Source organism: Phoca vitulina, unplaced genomic scaffold, assembly GCF_004348235.1.
Source record: "Phoca vitulina isolate PV1807 unplaced genomic scaffold, GSC_HSeal_1.0 scaffold26, whole genome shotgun sequence".
Lineage (NCBI taxonomy): Eukaryota > Metazoa > Chordata > Mammalia > Carnivora > Phocidae > Phoca > Phoca vitulina.
The window spans coordinates 22,949,305-22,967,405 of NW_022589729.1; the positions used below are offsets into that span (position 1 = coordinate 22,949,305).

Here is an 18,101-nt window from a genome sequence, read left to right on the forward strand (position 1 = left end):
TACAATTCCTGCCTCACCCCACCCCACTTCACCCTACCTACCTTCTACATCCACTATCTACAAAGCAACCTGAAAGCACTTTTTAAAAAGTAAACCAGATCAAACTCTTTGCCCTACTTAAAATCCTCCAATGATTTCCATGCACACTCAGAATAAAATTCAAACTTCTTATCATGGTCTACAGGGCTCTACCTGCTTTGGTTACAATCTTTATCTCTATCTATTCTCCCTATCAATCTAGTTCATGACTAATCTCAGTGGCCTTCAGTTCCTGAAACATACCAAACTCACTACTACATCAAGGCCACTAACCTTACTGTTCCTTTTGCCTGGAATGTTCTTTTCCAGATTTCACATGCTTGTCCTTCTGGTTGTTTGGGTCTCAGTTCAAATGTCAACTCTCTAGACAGGACTTCCCTAACCACCTCCTATGAAAATAGCACGTTCCACTTCCTCTAGGCCCTTCTTCTTGATTTATTTTCTTCACAGCATTTGCCACTGTCTGAAATTGCTAGGATTTACCTTTTTACTGCTTGTCTTTGCTACTAAAATATTACCTCTATGAAAGCAAGGGCTTGGTGTGTCGTGTCATTACTGCATCCCATTGTCCAGGCCCAGAAAAATTTTCAACAAATATTTACTGAAAGAAATCAGTATTTCATACTGTACAAATTATATAATTTTATGGTAAATAAATGTAATCCTAAAACTTCAATTCCTGAAAATGTTCCCTCCATGAAATTCTTAGTTACGAATCTTATCATCCAGACATGAAGTTTATTTATTTTGTGGATGACCTACCAATTCAGGGCCTTTGCATTTGTTTCCTCTGCCAGCTATGCTCTTTCCCCTTATTTTTGCCTAACTGGCTCCTCATCATGTAGATCTCTGCTCAAATACATTCCATGTAAGGATGCCCCTAACCATTCGAACTAAAGAGAATAGCACACAATTGCCTCAGATCACTCTGTCACATTAACCTGCTTTTACTTTCTTCATAGTCCTTACCATTCTCTGAAGTTACCTTTTTTTTATTGTTTACTTGTTTGACTGCTTACCAACAAAGTAAAATGTATAAATTCAGGAAAACAATAATCAGCATTCTTACATCCCTGCAAGTTTATTAAAAGAACTTCCTGAAGGGGAAGAATGAAGGGGGGAAATCAGAGGGGGAGACGAACCATGAGAGACTATAACTTTAAGAAACAAACTGAGGGTTCTGGAGGGGAGGGGGGTGGGAGGATGGGTTAGCCTGGTGCTGGGTATTAAAGAGGGCACGTTCTGCATGGAGCACTGGGTGTTAAACGCAAACAATGAATCATGGAACACTACTACATCAAAAACTAATGATGTATGGTGATTAACATAATAATAAATAAATAAATAAATAAATAAAATAAAAAAATAAAGAACTTCCTGAAAAGAAAGATGGACCCCTGGGACAGCTTTGTAACATATCTCACGTTGTAACATAGCTCACTATAACCCTCTTTTCAACCACAGAACAGTACAGGCTCAGAAAGAATATGAGTAACATAAGGATTTTTTTCTTTTTATTACAGAAGCTTATTTATCCAGGTGTATGAACATAAGCAAGCATCCAAATGGAACACTTTTTAAAGTTTTTGTTTTAATGATCATCTATTTTCTTTAAATCACATCACTGACATGACTTAAAAATAATTTATTAAACTATTATAATCTACCAAGCTGCAAAAATGGGTTGGTATCACGGGGCTGAGGTGGGAGATCAAACTGTGCAATACAGACTGGGGATATAGATGGTTACAGACAACTATGACCACCCACTGCTCTACAGCAATGGACTGTAATTGTGCAAATTAGAAAAATCTACATTTCTGTATCAAACCTGCCAAAACATCTCAATCTTTGTGCTCTAATTATATATGTGTGTATATATAATTATATAGCAATAATTATGTATCATATATAAATATAAACCACCTTCTACTGTACTATCTACTGAAGTTTAGTAACCTATAATGAACAGTCTTCTTTTTGTGTTGTTTTAAAAGATGAAAAGCCCCAGTTAATATATGTTTAATTCATCGTCAATAAACAACAAAAATTATTGCCATCAGGTCTGTAATATCAGACAACTTCTTAAAGTATCTTAGCTTTTGCTACTTCGAGTTATGAATATAAGATCACAAACAAAAAGAATATAAAACTTTCATTATTCCAAAGTGAATTATCAAAACATTAACTAGAAAAGATATATGCACTCCCATGTTCATTACAGCATTAATACTGTACATATTACATTAACCAAGATATGGAAACAACCTAAGTGTCCATCAATGGATAAAGAAAGTGTGAAATGTGAAAACACACACACACATACACACAGAATATTATTCAACCATAAAAAAAGAATGAAATCTTGGGGCGCCTGGGTGGCTCAGTCGTTAAGCGTCTGCCTTCGGCTCAGGTCATGATCCCGGGGTCCTGGGATCGAGCCCCACATCGGGCTCCCTGCTCTGCGGGAAGCCTGCTTCTCCCTCTCCCACTCCCCCTGCTTGTGTTCCCTCTCTCGCTGTGTCTCTCTCTGTCAAATAAAAAAAAAAAAAATTAAAAAAAAGAATGAAATCTTGCCAACTGTGATAACATGGATGGACTCTGAGGGCATACGCTAAGTGAAATCACTCAGTCGGAGAAGGACAAAAATCATACAATCTTACACATTATGTGACACCTAAAAAACAACAATAACCAAAAAACAAGCTCACCGATACAGATAACAGATTGGTTGTTGCCAGAGGTGGGGGGTGGGGAATAGGCGAAATGGGTGAAGGGGGTCAAAAAGTACAAACTTACATGACTTAAATAAGTCATGGGGATGTAATGTGCAGCATGGTGACTATAGTTAATAGTACTGCACTACATATTTAAAAGTTCTAAGAGAATAAATCTTAAAAGCCCTCATCACAAGAAAAAGAAAATTTTGTAACTATATATGGTAACGTGTGTTAACTAGATTTACTGTGGTTATTTCATAATACATACAAATATCAAATCATTATGCTATACAACTGAAACTAATGGTATGTATCAATTATACCTCATTAAAAAAATTTGAAAAAATTATCTATTTTACAAAGTTTGAAGCAACTTTTTCCATCATCGTTGGATGCTAACTCTGAAAAGCTAAATTAAAAAAAAAAAAAAGGAATTGCACGTGAAACTGTAGTGTACACAACATTTCAAATCAAATAAAATGAGTAAAATTTTTTGAATTGGGAAATAAGACAGATATCAAAGTGTCATTTCAGGAAAATTAATCTGACAGCAGTATACCATAGAAATTAGATAAAATAAATCTTAAAGAGGCAAGTCCATATATAAACTCTATTCCCACAGTTCTTTTCATTAAAACAGATAGAAGCTATTGGTAATTGAATATTAAAATACATTTTTAAGAAAAACATGGGTGTGTACCTAGTTTTCAATACCAACACTGTCATTTACTGCTCTTCTCTAGAAAATAAAGCAATTTAACTAAATTGGTTTTTAATGTGGGCTTATAACCCATTCATGGGTCATTCATGAAGTCAATTCAGTTAGTCATAACTAATATTTTTTCCAACTAGAATAGAATAAAAATCAAGTTAAAAGCACAAATACTTTTATTTCTGTATGTATAACTAAGTAAACCAGGTGTGGTAAATACATTTGCAGTAAAATGTACTTCTGTGAGTCACAGTCAAAAGAATTTCAGAACTCCAGACCAAATGATTGCCAGGGTCTTTCAGCTCTAAAACTTTATAGCTAAAACGTGTCCTGGATTGGGGGGAAAAAAAAAAAATGGACGGCTTTTTCTTTATTTAATGTTTAGCTACAGTTCTTTTAATAGCAAGCAACAGAATATAAATGTTGAATTAACTATGCTAATTTAAACAAAAATTGGGGCTTATCAGGATGGGAGGGCACTGGAGTAGTTTACAGCATGTATGGAAGAGCTGAACCACTAAGCTCAGGAAAGCCAGAAGCTGAGCAGTGCCAGGCACCTCAGCAGAAGGAGTTCACAGACTTTCCGCCTAGGGCACCGCCTTGGTAAGATGGGGTGGCTCCAACGACCTACTATCAATGTGCTGTGATTCTCTCTCCATTTGGGTTTTCAGATTCTCAGTAAACAATCCAATCAGCCCACCATACATCAAGTATCTCAACCCTTAGATAAATCAGCAATGGCCAGAAGCAGAGTAAGATGCATACACATGGTCCCTAGGGAAAGAAGAAACTGTCCATCTCAATTTGTCTAAAATATCTGATCTTTGTGGCCGGAAATTAACACTTCATTTACTGAGCCCTTATTGTACAAGACATAACACTTGGTTCAATATGATAAATATATACAATGAATATGCACACTAAAACATTAAGTTGTACCCCTTAAATATATGCAATTTTTGTCAATAAAGCTAGAAAAAAAGAAAAATAAAATGTCAGATAAAGAAGAACCTAGATTTTATGTAAGAACAAAACTTAATATAACAAACATACACTGAACATTATAATAAATATATTTTTCATTTCACATGTGTTCTTAAAAACTTAGTTATTGTCCTATTTTTTTAAACCAGGATTTTTTTTTTAAACCAGGGAAATTGTGAAAATGAAACCTAAAATATTTTTTAAATTAAAACAATATTTTGCAAAGTAAACTGTAACTTTATATGTCAGCGGTCACTAAATGATATGCATCCCTTACCTAAGAAAAGAGTACCTGCTATGGTCTGGATGTCATGTTTCCCCAGAATTCGTATGTTAGAATTCTAATGCCCAAGGCAATGGTATCAGGAGACAGGGCCTCTGGCAGATGATTAGGTCATGAGGGCCATGCCCTCATGAATGGGATTAATGCCCTTATAAAAGAGGCTCCAGAGAAATCCCTGCCCTTTCCACCATGTGAGGACACAATGAGAAATTTGTAGTCTACAACCCAGAAGGAGGCCTTCACCAGAACCCAACCATGCTGATCCTTGATCTTGGACTTTCTAGTTTCCAAAACTGTGAAAAATAAGTTTATTTATAAATTACTCAAGCTGTGGTATTTTGTTACAGCAGCCTGAACGGACTAAGACAGTGACCAAAACAATTCCCTTTTCTCCCTACTATTCCTATTCTTGGGATTCCCTTTCATTGCTGCACACTCTCTGTGTGACATCCTACTTCATGCTAACATTCTCTGTGGGTCTCCCCAGAATCAATGCAGATTATAATCCACAAGGACAGGAATTAATACATATCTTTTAGGTGTACAGAGGCACCAAACTTGGTCTTACTCTTACACTGAGTTTTGAAGGAATTTACCAGGGAGGCAAAGATGGGCATGTTATAAGATAGTGTATATAAAAGTATAACAGGATGTTAAAAGGGAGTGTGAGATCATGAATTGCTTAGGGAAAAACAAGGAGTTTGGCTGTAGTTTTGGAATCAGGTACGTGTTAGGGAACAATGAGAAATGAGACCAGAGAGTTAGATGGGCACAGGGCATGAATGACCTTTTATGTCATGCCAAGTGTGTACTTTATCCTGAAATGATAGGGAGCACTTAGTATATAGGATTTTAAACCAGAGAGGATACCATCAGATTTCTTTACAGAAAGTCACTCTGGTGGTATTGTGAAAGAGATAGCACTTAGGAGGCTGTTAAAATAGTCGGGGACCTGAAGCAGAAGCCTTTGAGATGCAGAAGAGAGTTTGATTGGGAGAAGCATTTTTGAGGTAGAATTGAGGTGATTTTTCACTCATCAGAGCTGGGAAATGAAGAGAAGCTAGAATAGGATCATATTGTATCAAACTTAAAAAACTTCTGGCGGGGGAGGGGGGGTGCCTGCAAGGCATTATTATACAAGGGTGACCAGAAATTAATATCTCAACTATTATTGCAATATTTACATTTATATAATTCTCTTCCTCTAACATGCAATTTTTAATCTTCTTAATAAGTAGGGGGAAAAATTTTTAAGCTTCTACATGAGTAAAATACACTGAGTTCCAACAGATGATGGCACCATGGAAATCCGAAAGAATAGCTGCCAAACAAGACCAGTATGTTGGAGAAGGGCAGGAAGGAAGACAGAAAAAAGGAACAGCACAATGTTCCTGGGATCAGCTTCTCTGTCCTCAACACCTTTCATTCATCCAGCAAAAATAATGGTTAACAAGGGAATTACCTTGCACATTCTTAACATCAAGAAACTCATATCCACCCAGACAGGCTCTGTCATAACTCTGCCTCATCATCTATTAACAGTCAAACAAGTCGAAGACTACAGTTATTCCCTAGTACATGAAATTAACATAACCTTCAAGACAGGAACTATGGGTAAATTACTTTGAGAAGAAGCATAGACAAATTACCAAGATTTCAAACCACCAAGCAGATTTCCTGGTAGCATACCATTTCACTTCCCTCTACCACTCCACTTCCCACTTTCCTATTACCTACTCCTGTTATCCTATTCCAATTACCTTCCTATCACTCAGGCAAAGACAAAAAAAAAAAAATACAATGTAGTGGCTAAGAACATGGGATTTTTTTTTTAAATTTTGTTCTTAAGTAATCTCTACACCCAACATGGGGCTCAAACTTACAACCCTGAGATCAAGAGTCACATGCGCGGGGCTCCTGGGTGGCTCAGTCAGTTAAGCAGCCGACTCTTGGTTTCAGCTCAGGTCATGATCTCACGATTGTGGAATCGAGCCCTGTGTCAGGCTCTGTGTTCAGTAAAGAGTCTGCTTTGGATTCTCTCTCTCCCTCTCTCTCCTGCTCTCTCTCTCTCAAATAAATAAAATCTTAAAAAAAAAAACAAAAAAAACAAACAAAAAAGTCACACTCTCTACCAACTGAGCCAGCCAGACACCCCAAGAACATGGGATTTATAGTTAAAGCAGAGATAGTCTGAATCCTGCCTTCACTAGTTACTATGATTGCTCTGTTACCTTACTTCAGTTCTCAAAGCCTCAGTTCCTCGTCAGTAGAACAGAGACAATATATTTTCCTGTTAGGGTTGTCCTAAGAATTAAATTATGTGAGATACAATATATAAAGTGTAATCACACTGCCTGGCACAGTAAACTAAATAAAAACAGCCACCAGAGAGTCTGAGAAGTGAACAAGTATACAGACAGATGTAAGCAAATCAGAAAGATCTGAGAATTAATAAACTATTATATTTTACACTAAGCTGACAGTATAAGAGCTCACAAAGTGTTTCAGTGTTTTGCAATGTTTTGTTTACTATAGGCAGGAAAAGAACAAATTAACAAAGCAGCACCATTACCACCACCACCAACAAAAACCAAAGAAAATAACATGAAAACTTATTCCATGATCTTGTAACCCACAAAAAAAGTTTAAAAATCCTTAACTTTAGCTCATAGCCTCTTCATGATCTAACCCCAACCTATTTTTTAGCCTCATCTCACTTCTATGCCTCCATGTAGTCAATACTGTCATTTGTTCAAACTTGAGTCAAACAAACTTTCACAGTTCAAACTTGAGTCAACTCCCTCAGCCTGGTTACCATTCTCACCTCATCCCTTTTCCTATCCACTGAAACCCCATTAGTCATTTTATCCCATTCTGTCCCTCCCTGGTCCTCCCTAGAAGAAATCATCACATCCACCTCTCCATTCCCTGTTGCTTAAACTTCAGCACCTACTTCATGCGGTCTAATTACTGTTTTTCTGCAGGCTTCTTCCTCACTAGATCCTAAGCTCAATGTCATTCAAGGGGAGGCATTAATGGTCAGCTGAATGCAGACCATGAAATGTGATAAAATGAAGTAACACTTCTTTACATATAAGAATATCCTTCTTTAGAGTAAAAAAATATTTCCATCATCTTTCTATGTTTTAACCACAGCTTCACTGGCCTTCCATTATAACAAAGCAGTTTACTGGCCAGTAGCACAAATGTACAACTCCTTAGCTTATATTTTCTGAATATCCAAAAACACCCATAAAGCAATACTGACACTTCATGAGAGAACATTTTATGCCTTACTTATCAAATGACCTAACAACCCACTTTAATTTCCATTAAACAAACAGGATATTCAATCTTTTTTTGGTAGTCATTAAAAGAAAGCACATCAAAATAAATTTTTTGTTTATATAATAATGATCGTCCCAAAACAAGATTTGATTTAAAAATGTTACTTTGTAATCATATGAAAATCAATCTCATTATTTCATACCCCACATACTATATACATACACACACATATATATATACACATTTACTTAAATAATTGACTTTTACAAATATCAACTCTCATTTCCCATATATGCAAACATGGTTGGAAAGCTGATTCACAACCAAGAGTTTAATTCATAACCAGACTGCAGTTTAGACAGATAAGTAAAGATGACTTCACATATTTAAGTGCATAAATTTGCTTCAGATAACAGCACTGTAAATTAGAAAGTAACAATTCTAGCTCATTGAGATTCTAATTTTAGTTTTGCTAGTGCGTAACACTTCTACCTTAGGCAAATCACTTAACCTCTCTAAATAAGTATCACATATGTAAAATGACTCTGGATCAGATCAAATTTCCCATACATTTTTTTTTTTAAGATTTTATTTATTTATTTGACAAAGAGAGACATGGCGAGAGAGGAAACACAACCAGGGGGAGTGGGAGAGGGAGAAGCAGGCTTCCGGCGGAGCAGGGAGCCCAATGCGGGGCTCGATCCCAGAACCCTGGGATCATGATCATGACCTGAGCCGAAGGCAGACGCTTAACGACTAAGCCACCCAGGCGCTCCTCCCATACACTCTTGATCATAAAATTCACCCAGAACACCTGTTTAAAAATACATATCCAAACCCCTCTTCTAAAGGTACTAATGTCACAGTTAGGACAAGAGGACTGGGAATCTATTCAAAGTTCCCAAGTACTCATGTTCCCCAGGTTCCTCATCACTGGAAAGTTTTATACATACTGGTTTCTGATTTCTAAAGTTCTTTCTGGCTATAAAATTCTATGAATTTAAGATTTTATGACACTGATCAAATCCCCCAGCCTAACCTGGTGATACTGAATGTAATAAACATGCAAATTCATTTTGCTATGGAAAAAAGTTTGAAATCCTCTCTGTACGCTTAAGCTATCTTTTTCAGTATCTGACTCCATTTGCTACAAGTCCCTTAATTTTTACATCATCCTAGATACCAGTATTATTTTCACAAATAATTTGATAGATAATGTGATTTGGGCTACAGCACACTTTCATTTGAAAGATGTTCCCCTGTGATTTTAATGTATAGAACTCTTCCTCTGGTAACTATTCAGTCATACACTTAATGCTGATTCAAGCGCACATTAAGTTTAGTTCTCAGAACAGTATGCATTTTAGCACTGTAACTGTATATTGTTTGCATTTGTCTTTTACTCACATATTACATTTGTAATATTCAATAGGCAGATCACAACTACAATCTCTTCTCACAATCCTACAGATAATGATTATGTGCTTAATGAACTTTAATACATTATAATTATTAATTGGCTTTAAAGACAGCGTCTAAAATATTTTCCCATTGATACAAATACAGAAGAAAATGTTTTTTTGTTTTGTTTTTTTTTTTAAAGATTTTATTTATTTGACAGAGAGAGACACAGCGAGAGAGGGAACACAAGCAGGTGGAGTGGGAGAGGGAGAAGCAGACCTCCCACCAAGCAGGGAGCCTGATGCAGGGCTCGATCCCAGAACCCCGGGAACACGACCTGAGCCGAAGGCAGACGCTTAACGACTGAGCCACCCAGGCGCCCCCAGAAGAAAATGTTTTAAAGGCTATACTCTCGAAATCTGTCTGTAAAAGCACTGTGATAAAAAAGCATATGTTCTCCAACATGTGTTCTCATTTAAAAAAAAAAAGGCATTCCTCCCAAGCCCCACCCACCCCAAAATTAATAAAATCTGCTTAGTCGAACCTGCCTTATACTTATGTTGATACTTTTGTTACCACCACGTGACTTTTCCAAAAGGTTGTAAGGCAGCATAAAGAAATAAAGATCCCAAAAGTACTAAGATAATTTAGAGATGAAAGCACTGGAAGTCAATATATTCAGTGCAACTAAACACACTATTTTTCATTTTACTTCCCAAAAAGCAAGACAAGAAAAGTGAAACTTATTACTCTTATTATTCTAAAACCAAAGTTTCTTAAGGAACAAAGTTTTTAACAGTACTCAGAAATTTTCTCACATAGGTTTTAGAAAAATTGTAATATAATATTACCATATCACCAATCAAAATTTCACAGCAATTGAGAAGCCTTAAATCAAACTGTGACAAAAGCTGCAAGTATACACTTAAAACACAGGTCAATAAATGTGACACTGCAAAGGGTCAAGATGATGTAGTCAAACATGAAGTGTTCTAAAAACCCACAGAAAGAGGTCAGAACCAGACAAAGAGCAATTCTGTATCACTTAAATCATGGTCTTTAAATACCTTTTCCTACAATCAAATATAAATGTGTTCACAGCTATCACCAGGATCAAATACAGTGTGAAAGAAACCTGATAGTAATGTAACTAGCAGTCTTCCAAAACCCTCATTTTTTAATTAATTCTGTAAGTATCTTCATATTTTATCTTTATGTGCACCAAACTACACTAGGAAAATAATCCAGAAAATGTTAAGTTTGTTTCTTTCTTCTTAAAGAGGACCTGAAATAGATAATAATAAATATACAAATAAAATACAGATCTAACTGTATCTGAAAGAGCAGCTACTAAGCAAACACAGATCCACAAAGTCACTGATGTGTTTTATAACCATCTACTTGGCCTTGAAATAATGGAAGTAGAAATAATCATAGCAGGAGCATCCAATCGGTGCAATGATTCTAGAGAGGATGAATGTGAGATACTGCTAGGACACCTAAGTAGAATTCTGCTCACTCCTGGCACTGGCAAACTGTTCACATATATGATACGTATCCAAAGCAGACATACAAAAATCAGAGGGTAACCATAAGGTGAATTTAAAGCATCAATGAAAGCTGAAAATCTCATATCTGATAATAAACATTCTTAGTTATCCTTAATAATTCTACCATAAATCTATAAATTCATTAAATTTTTCTTGAGACATTATTCTCTATTTCTCATAACAAAATAGTTGTGTGTTTTTTTTAAAGAAGGAAAATAGGCAGAAAGTAGATCATCTCACTTAGTACTAGATTTGGTAAACTAATTTTTGTTCATCCTTCTTCAACTTCATAATTTCGTATATTTCTAAATATAGTCTTCTACATGTATTTCTCCCCTTCTACAACTAGTCTCATATAAGAACATGATCTAATCAAATGTGCAAATCTGTTTTTCCTTCTAATACCATTCTTGATGACGCTCAGCATTTTGTGAACTTAAGCTAAAGTAGTACACCAGACTGAAGCACCATACGATGAACCCAAACTCTGGATTTGTCTCCAGAGACCATCATGACAAAGCTCCTGCATGCTTGTCACAGGCCAGCTTAGAGCCCTTCATTCACAAGAATGAATTAATAGCTATTAAATAAACTAAAACATATATGCAGAAATTTACCAAGAGGTCATTCAAACATGTAAATGAACACTTAAAAATCTCATCTCCTTCCTGAGGAGAATAAAATCAAGGATACATTTTCTATCTCTTCTAGATAGTCTCTGTGATGGAAAAAATAAGTTTTTAAATTAAATAAAAATCACTTTAAAGTAGCGAGAAAGAATGTAAATAGTTTCTCCTGGGTATTAGAATGGCTCCAAACATTCCAAAATAGTATATTAAAATCTTCCTTCATGTGGAAACGAGGTTTATAAGAAAATGATAGTCTTTAAACTCTAGGCAGAGATGACAATCCAATTTCAAAACATATTTCCCTCCATTTTATAATATAATTCACAAAGGTCTGCACTTCAAACAAAGTAATTTTGGATAAATAGACTCACCATCTGTATGGGTTTCTTGTGGAGATCTCGTTCGGTTACCAGTTTTTCTTGGTCAGTGACATAAAGACCTTTCTGTGCTAAAGCCTGGATTACAGCATCATGGCCCAAAAGGGGTTTCGCAGCATCACTCTTGAGAATGAGACTCCCAGCACGACAGTATAGTTCAGCCGATAGAAGCAAATTAACAACTGGTGGTTTGATGTGTTCCTGATCATACTGATCAGTGTAAAATGGTTCTCGAAGATCCTCTGGCACATTTTCTATAAAGATTAAGGGGAAAAAATTCTTAGAATATGTTTATAAAAGAAACACAATTTACTTAATAATTATTATGTCACAGAAGATACCTTTTAAAAATAACAATAACCCTTTAGCTAAAAAGATAATTTATTAGATCTTGGCAGATAATCTGGAATAAAGGAGATAGAAATTTCTTTTATAGAAGATACTGTTCCAAGTATATTCAAAAAAGGGACTACAGAGCAACCAAAGAGAAAAGTTTTCTAAGTCCAGCGACTCTCTTGGGAAAGTATTCCCACATGTATACTCAAATCCACAGAATGTGCTAAAAGATTCCTAAAAACTAATTTCAGTGAATCCCTTCACATTCAAGCAGTCAACCAGGAATTGCACTGTAACAGATACTGCAGGGGAATGCTAGCCCTTGCCAACTGACAGCATAAAATCACTTGCCCAAAGTTGTACAGCTAAGCACCTGCAAAACAGAAACTGCCTAACTTATTCTGTCCCTCTGTCTCAGGGTCTCCAGTCTCTCGCCCTTCTTGCTTAGCCTGCTGAAGCTATTTAGGGGCAGTTACAGCTATGGTTTAGGGGAGAACTACTCTTAAAAATCCCTAACCTAGTAAATCACTGTTACCTCCACCTTACCACTCACCATCCTACCCCAAGAAGCCCTCCTGGACACCCAACTGATGCATTAAATGGAGACACAGAAAGGAGAGTTTACAAATGGGACATAAGAAAGAAACCAAATTCTTCTGAGTTTCTTTTCTGCTAGCCATTTCCCTTGAAGAATGTCAAGCCCCACTCTCCCACTGTCTACTTCTAAATCAACCTTAGGAGCTGCTTTTGTATCTGATAGCAGCCAGATTACCAAAAAAGCACAACAAACAAAACACTTCTCACTGTTTTACAAGTTTTCTTGTCTTTTCTACCTTGTATCTCTTCCTCTTCCTCCCCACTCCTCACCTGGGCTCTGTGCTCTAATCAGAGCCAAGATAAGAATGGGGTTTGTCTTCCAAAACGAAAGGAGGCATCTAAGTCACAAGTTAACATGGAGCTACAATCATAGAACCTGAGAGCTCTGGAGTGACATCTAGCCAGTCCTTTGCCTGCCTTCTCTTTGAAAAGTGAGGTTTCAAAGCCAGACATCCCCAATCACTGATTTTAGGAGGCTTCTGAATAGGCAGCTTTAATATAAGCTCAAAATAAGCCACATTACTAATCAAAGTGAGCATTTTTAAAATGTATTCACAAAATATTAATATACTCCTTAGCAATTTTCACCCTAAAGTTTTTGAAGAGTTTTTATTATTTAGAAAAATATTTTCATCACGGGAGCCTGGTTGGCTCAGTGAGTTAAGTGTCCGACTCTTGGTTTTGGCTCAGGTCATGATCTCATGGGTCATGAGATTGAGCCCCACGCTCAGCGGGAGTCTACTCGAAGATTCTCTCCCTCTGCCCCTCCTCCCACACACGTGCATACACATGCCCTCTCTCTCTCTCTCTCTCTAAAATAAATACATAAATCTTTAAAAAATATTTTTTCGGGGCACCAGGGTGGCTCAGTTGGTTAAGCGACTGCCTTCAGCTTAGGTCATGATCCTGGAGTCCTGGGATTGAGTCCCACATTGGGCTCCCTGCTCAGCAAGGAGTCTGCTTCTCCCTCTGACCCTCCCCCCTCTCATGTGCTCTCTCTTTCTCATTCTCTCTCAAATAAATAAAATCTTTTAAAAAAAAATTAAAAAATATTTTTTCATCAAACAATATTATAGTAATGATTGCATGTTCATTTTATATACCATCATGATTCTGGAGAAATTCAAGGTATTAGAAATAATCCCTACCTTCAAGGAGCCAATAATCTACAAAAAGCCTAGACAGACAAATAAAGTTAAGCAATTCAGAAACAATGAATGATTAGGCACCAAATGAAAGAAATTAAGTGCTAAATGAACAATTGTTCTAAATGAACAATTAAAGTGCTTAAAGGTCAAAGCAAGAAGCATCATAGTGGGCTGAGATGACTTCATCTTTAAGAAAAAGTATAGGAAGAATAGACAGAATTTATTTAGCCAAAAAAAAAAGAGTATCTAAACAGAAGGGGAGAGCCAGGGAGAGAAAGACAGAGGAAAAGATGTGAAGAGACACCAAACTGAACAATTTGGGTGGAGAAAAGAGTTCCTGTAGGATAAGAGTGAGCAGTAAAGCTGGAATGGGAGGCTAGGGATAAGACAAAAGTAGTATCTCTTTTAAGCATGAAGACTTTATACAATAACTAACAAGGAATTGCTTACTGTTTAAAAGGAGAAGAGTGACACACTAAGAACGATGTTTGCGGGGGCACTTGGGTGGCTCAGTTGGTTAAGCACCCGACTTCGGCTCAGGTCATGACCTCATGGTCCTGGGATGGAGCCCCACGTTGGGTTCCTCGCTCAGTGGGAAGTCTGTCCCTCTGCTCCTACCCCTGCTCGTACACTCACTCTCTCACTCTCTCTCAAATAAATAAATAAATAAAATCTTAAAAAAAAAAAAGAATGATGTTTGGGGACAATTAATCTGGTCTTCAATACTGATAGTGGTAAAAATCAGACATAGATTATAAAGATAAGGAAATGAAATTGGAAAACAGTAGTGAAAACCAAGAAGTAAAAGACATAAAGGACTACTTAATACAAAGTCAAAAGGACCCAGGAATAAAGCTAAGAGAGGGGGTAAAGATGGCAAAGACCATTAGGCCTGGGTTACCTGAGAAGCACTAATTCTGGAAGCAAGATCATAAACTCAGTTTTAGACATGCTGATTTGAAATGATAGCAAAAATATCCAAAAAGAAGCTGGGGATACAGGACTCTGGAAAGAGGTCAAGAGTAGATATATCAATTTGGGATTCTGATGACATCTAAAAATATCATCCTCATTTAATAATTGAAAACACTTTTCTTCCTTCATAGCTACCTTAACCAGTAGTGAGCCAGCCTTAAACTTAACAATTGCCTCAGCATGATATATAAGCACAGGCATAAATTATAGAATACAGTGCTGGCAAATTAAATTTAGTATCATAGGAACTATATAGAAGTTATTTAGTAGAACAACTCTAAAAGAAAAATTACTTAATTTTAAGATAATTATTGTAAAATGTAGGCCTAATGGATATTTCCTGTAACAATAAAAAAATGACTAATATAGGTGACTTGGTATCTGAACATAAGCTATGCAAAGCAAAGTGACTGCTAATTATCAGGATTACAACCTTCTCTACCATACCTGTCATCCACCTAACATTCTTTTACTGCTTTTATATCCATTCTCACACTGATCTTTATAACAACTTGGTGAAAGTGTTAGACAATCAGACAAAATACAAATATATATTAGGAATATACTAATACTTACTAAGGACCTTTATGTGTCAAGACACTGTCCTAAACGTGCCTTCTGTCGTTCAATATTAACAATTCTCTTGTCCTCATTTTAAAGAAAAGGAACCCAAGAAAGGTTATCTTGCCAAGGGCACATATTTGATAAATGCAGAGTCCTAGCTCCAAATCATCTAGCTAAATAGCTTAAGAAGTAACAATGGTTTACCAAGATCACTAGGCTAGAAGGTGGAAGACATGCAGCTGAGGGGCTATTTCCATTTTATTATGGCATACCCACAAATCTAAGTTATGAAAGTGCAAGTCTTAAAAAGATCCTAATGCAAGGAAAGGGAAAGGATCCATAACAAGCCAAAGAATGTTTCACAAATATGACAGAAAAAAAAAAAAAGCCTAAAACGGATTTTTCCCACCCCCTAAAAGAATGCAAAACTACACATTGAGTATTATAAAACAGGTCACTTTCAAAAACAAGTCTTCAAGCACTAAACATGCTTAAAAGACTTCATTTTGCCAACTATCCAAAACTATTTTAAGTTTGAAATTGTATCACATTGTGAAACAAATGAACTGAAACAGCATTTTAAGAAAACAGACAAAATCAAAAATAAGAGGTTTCACCCTCTCCCTCACCTCCAGAACACAAAAGTTAAGAAATTAATGCGTAAGGAATGGATGAGTGAAACACCACCCCTAGAACTGCAAAGGATAAGAGACAAGTTTTTCTTGTGTACCAGGACTTAAGCAGAACCTATCTTAATCATGTTATTATAAATCCTGACTAGATCTAAGTTTTGAAATTAACAATCACCTGAAATGCTTGAAGTACAAGTAAAGGGAGTAGACAGTGAATTGCTCAAGGCAATTTTCTATAAAGATGGGTTAGTTACTAGTTGCATACATATACCAGCAAATGATACAGATTTCTTTAAAACAATGAAGGGCAGAAAGGCAAGAGGGGAATGCATTTCAGAAATATCACCACGCTCAGTCATGGGAACATTGCCTTATTTTCCAAATCTGAAAAATTATCTCTAAAACAATTACTGAGAGAGAACTAGTTAAGTTTCAAAACTTAACCGCTAATTATCAGGATTACAAACTTCTCTACCATACCTGTCATCCAACTGAAATAAGACATAGACCTTGAACTTGAAATTAACCAAGACATGAAAATGGTCAACAAGAAAAAAAAAAATAGTACCAGTATCAGAGAAAGTTATAATGAGTCATTTTTTACCTATGAAAATGGAAAATTTTTTTAAAACCCACTGTTGACAAAGATATACCCTTACACATGACCAAAGGGCAAGGACCATGTCGGTCTTATTCACCAGGATATAAATCCTCAGCTCCTAACTTAATGCCTAGTACATGGTAAGCACTCAATACATATCTGATAAATGAATGAAAATGTTATTTTTAAAAAAATATTAGTCATTAGCCTTGTCCTAAAAGGACTCTAATATTTCAAACCTCCCTTAACTCCCAGATTCTGTGCTAGTCATCATAATTTACTCATTGTACCTGTCTTTAAAAACTTTAGAATTATCTCCCTAGGTCACTCTTTACTTCTGCAAAGGAGGAGTGGTGGGGGGGGTGGGAGGGATGGGGTGGCTGGGTGATAGACATTGGGGAAGGTATGTGCTATGGTGAGCGCTGTGAATTGTGTAAGACTGATGAATCAAAGACCTGTATCTCTGAAACAAATAATACATTATATGTTTAAAAAAAAAAAAAAAGAATATAGTAGGAAGGGAAAAATGACGAGGGGGGAATAGAAGGGGGAGACGAACCATGAGAGACTACGGACTCAGAAACAAACTGAGGGTTCTAGAGAGGAGGGGGGTGGGGGGATGGGTTAGCCTGGTGATGGGTATTAAAGAGGGCACGTACTGAATGGAGCACTGGGTGTTACACGCAAACAATGAATCCTGGAACACTACATCAAAAACTAATGATGTAATGTATGGTGATTAACAAAATAAAATTAAAAAAAAAAACAAGACAGTGTGTTTAAAAAAAAAAAAAAGAAGTAAACCTTCAAAACCAAACCTCTTTTCAGTTAACCTACATTCACTGCCATTAGGAGGCAGCATGATATAGTGGGCAAAACTGGGGCTTTTTGAAAGTAACGGGCTTTGGATTTAAAAAGATGAGCCTGAATTTTACCAGTTACTTGCTACGGGATTTTTAGTGCAGTAATTAATTTCTCTGAGTTCAAGTTTCTCCTTATTCTGCAGATGTGCCTCAGCCTCCTCCTCCTCCTCATCCTCCCCATCTCCCCTCCCCCAATGGCCCACTATGCTCCAGACACCCAAGTCTTATTGCTGCTACAGCATGCCCACTTTGTGCCTTTTGGCCTGTGCACTGTCTTCCTTTTGCTTCCTCCCTCGTTCCTCCCTCTAACCTTCACATGGATAGCTCATTCCATTCAGATTTCAGCCAAATGTCACCTCTTCAGATATACCTTCCCTGACCATCCATCAGTCATCCTATTTT

General features: G+C 36.5%; 1 protein-coding gene across 6 annotated transcripts in view; it reads right to left on the reverse strand.

The window, feature by feature from the left end:
• CAMSAP2 (calmodulin regulated spectrin associated protein family member 2) overlaps positions 1-18,101 on the reverse strand; it is a 112,151-nt gene that overhangs the window by 77,165 nt on the left and 16,885 nt on the right. For all 6 annotated transcript variants that reach the window (XM_032422418.1, XM_032422414.1, XM_032422420.1 and 3 more), the window contains exon 2: positions 11,978-12,237. In XM_032422418.1, the coding sequence (XP_032278309.1) occupies positions 11,978-12,237 (260 nt within the window). The remainder of the gene's footprint in view (positions 1-11,977; positions 12,238-18,101) is intronic.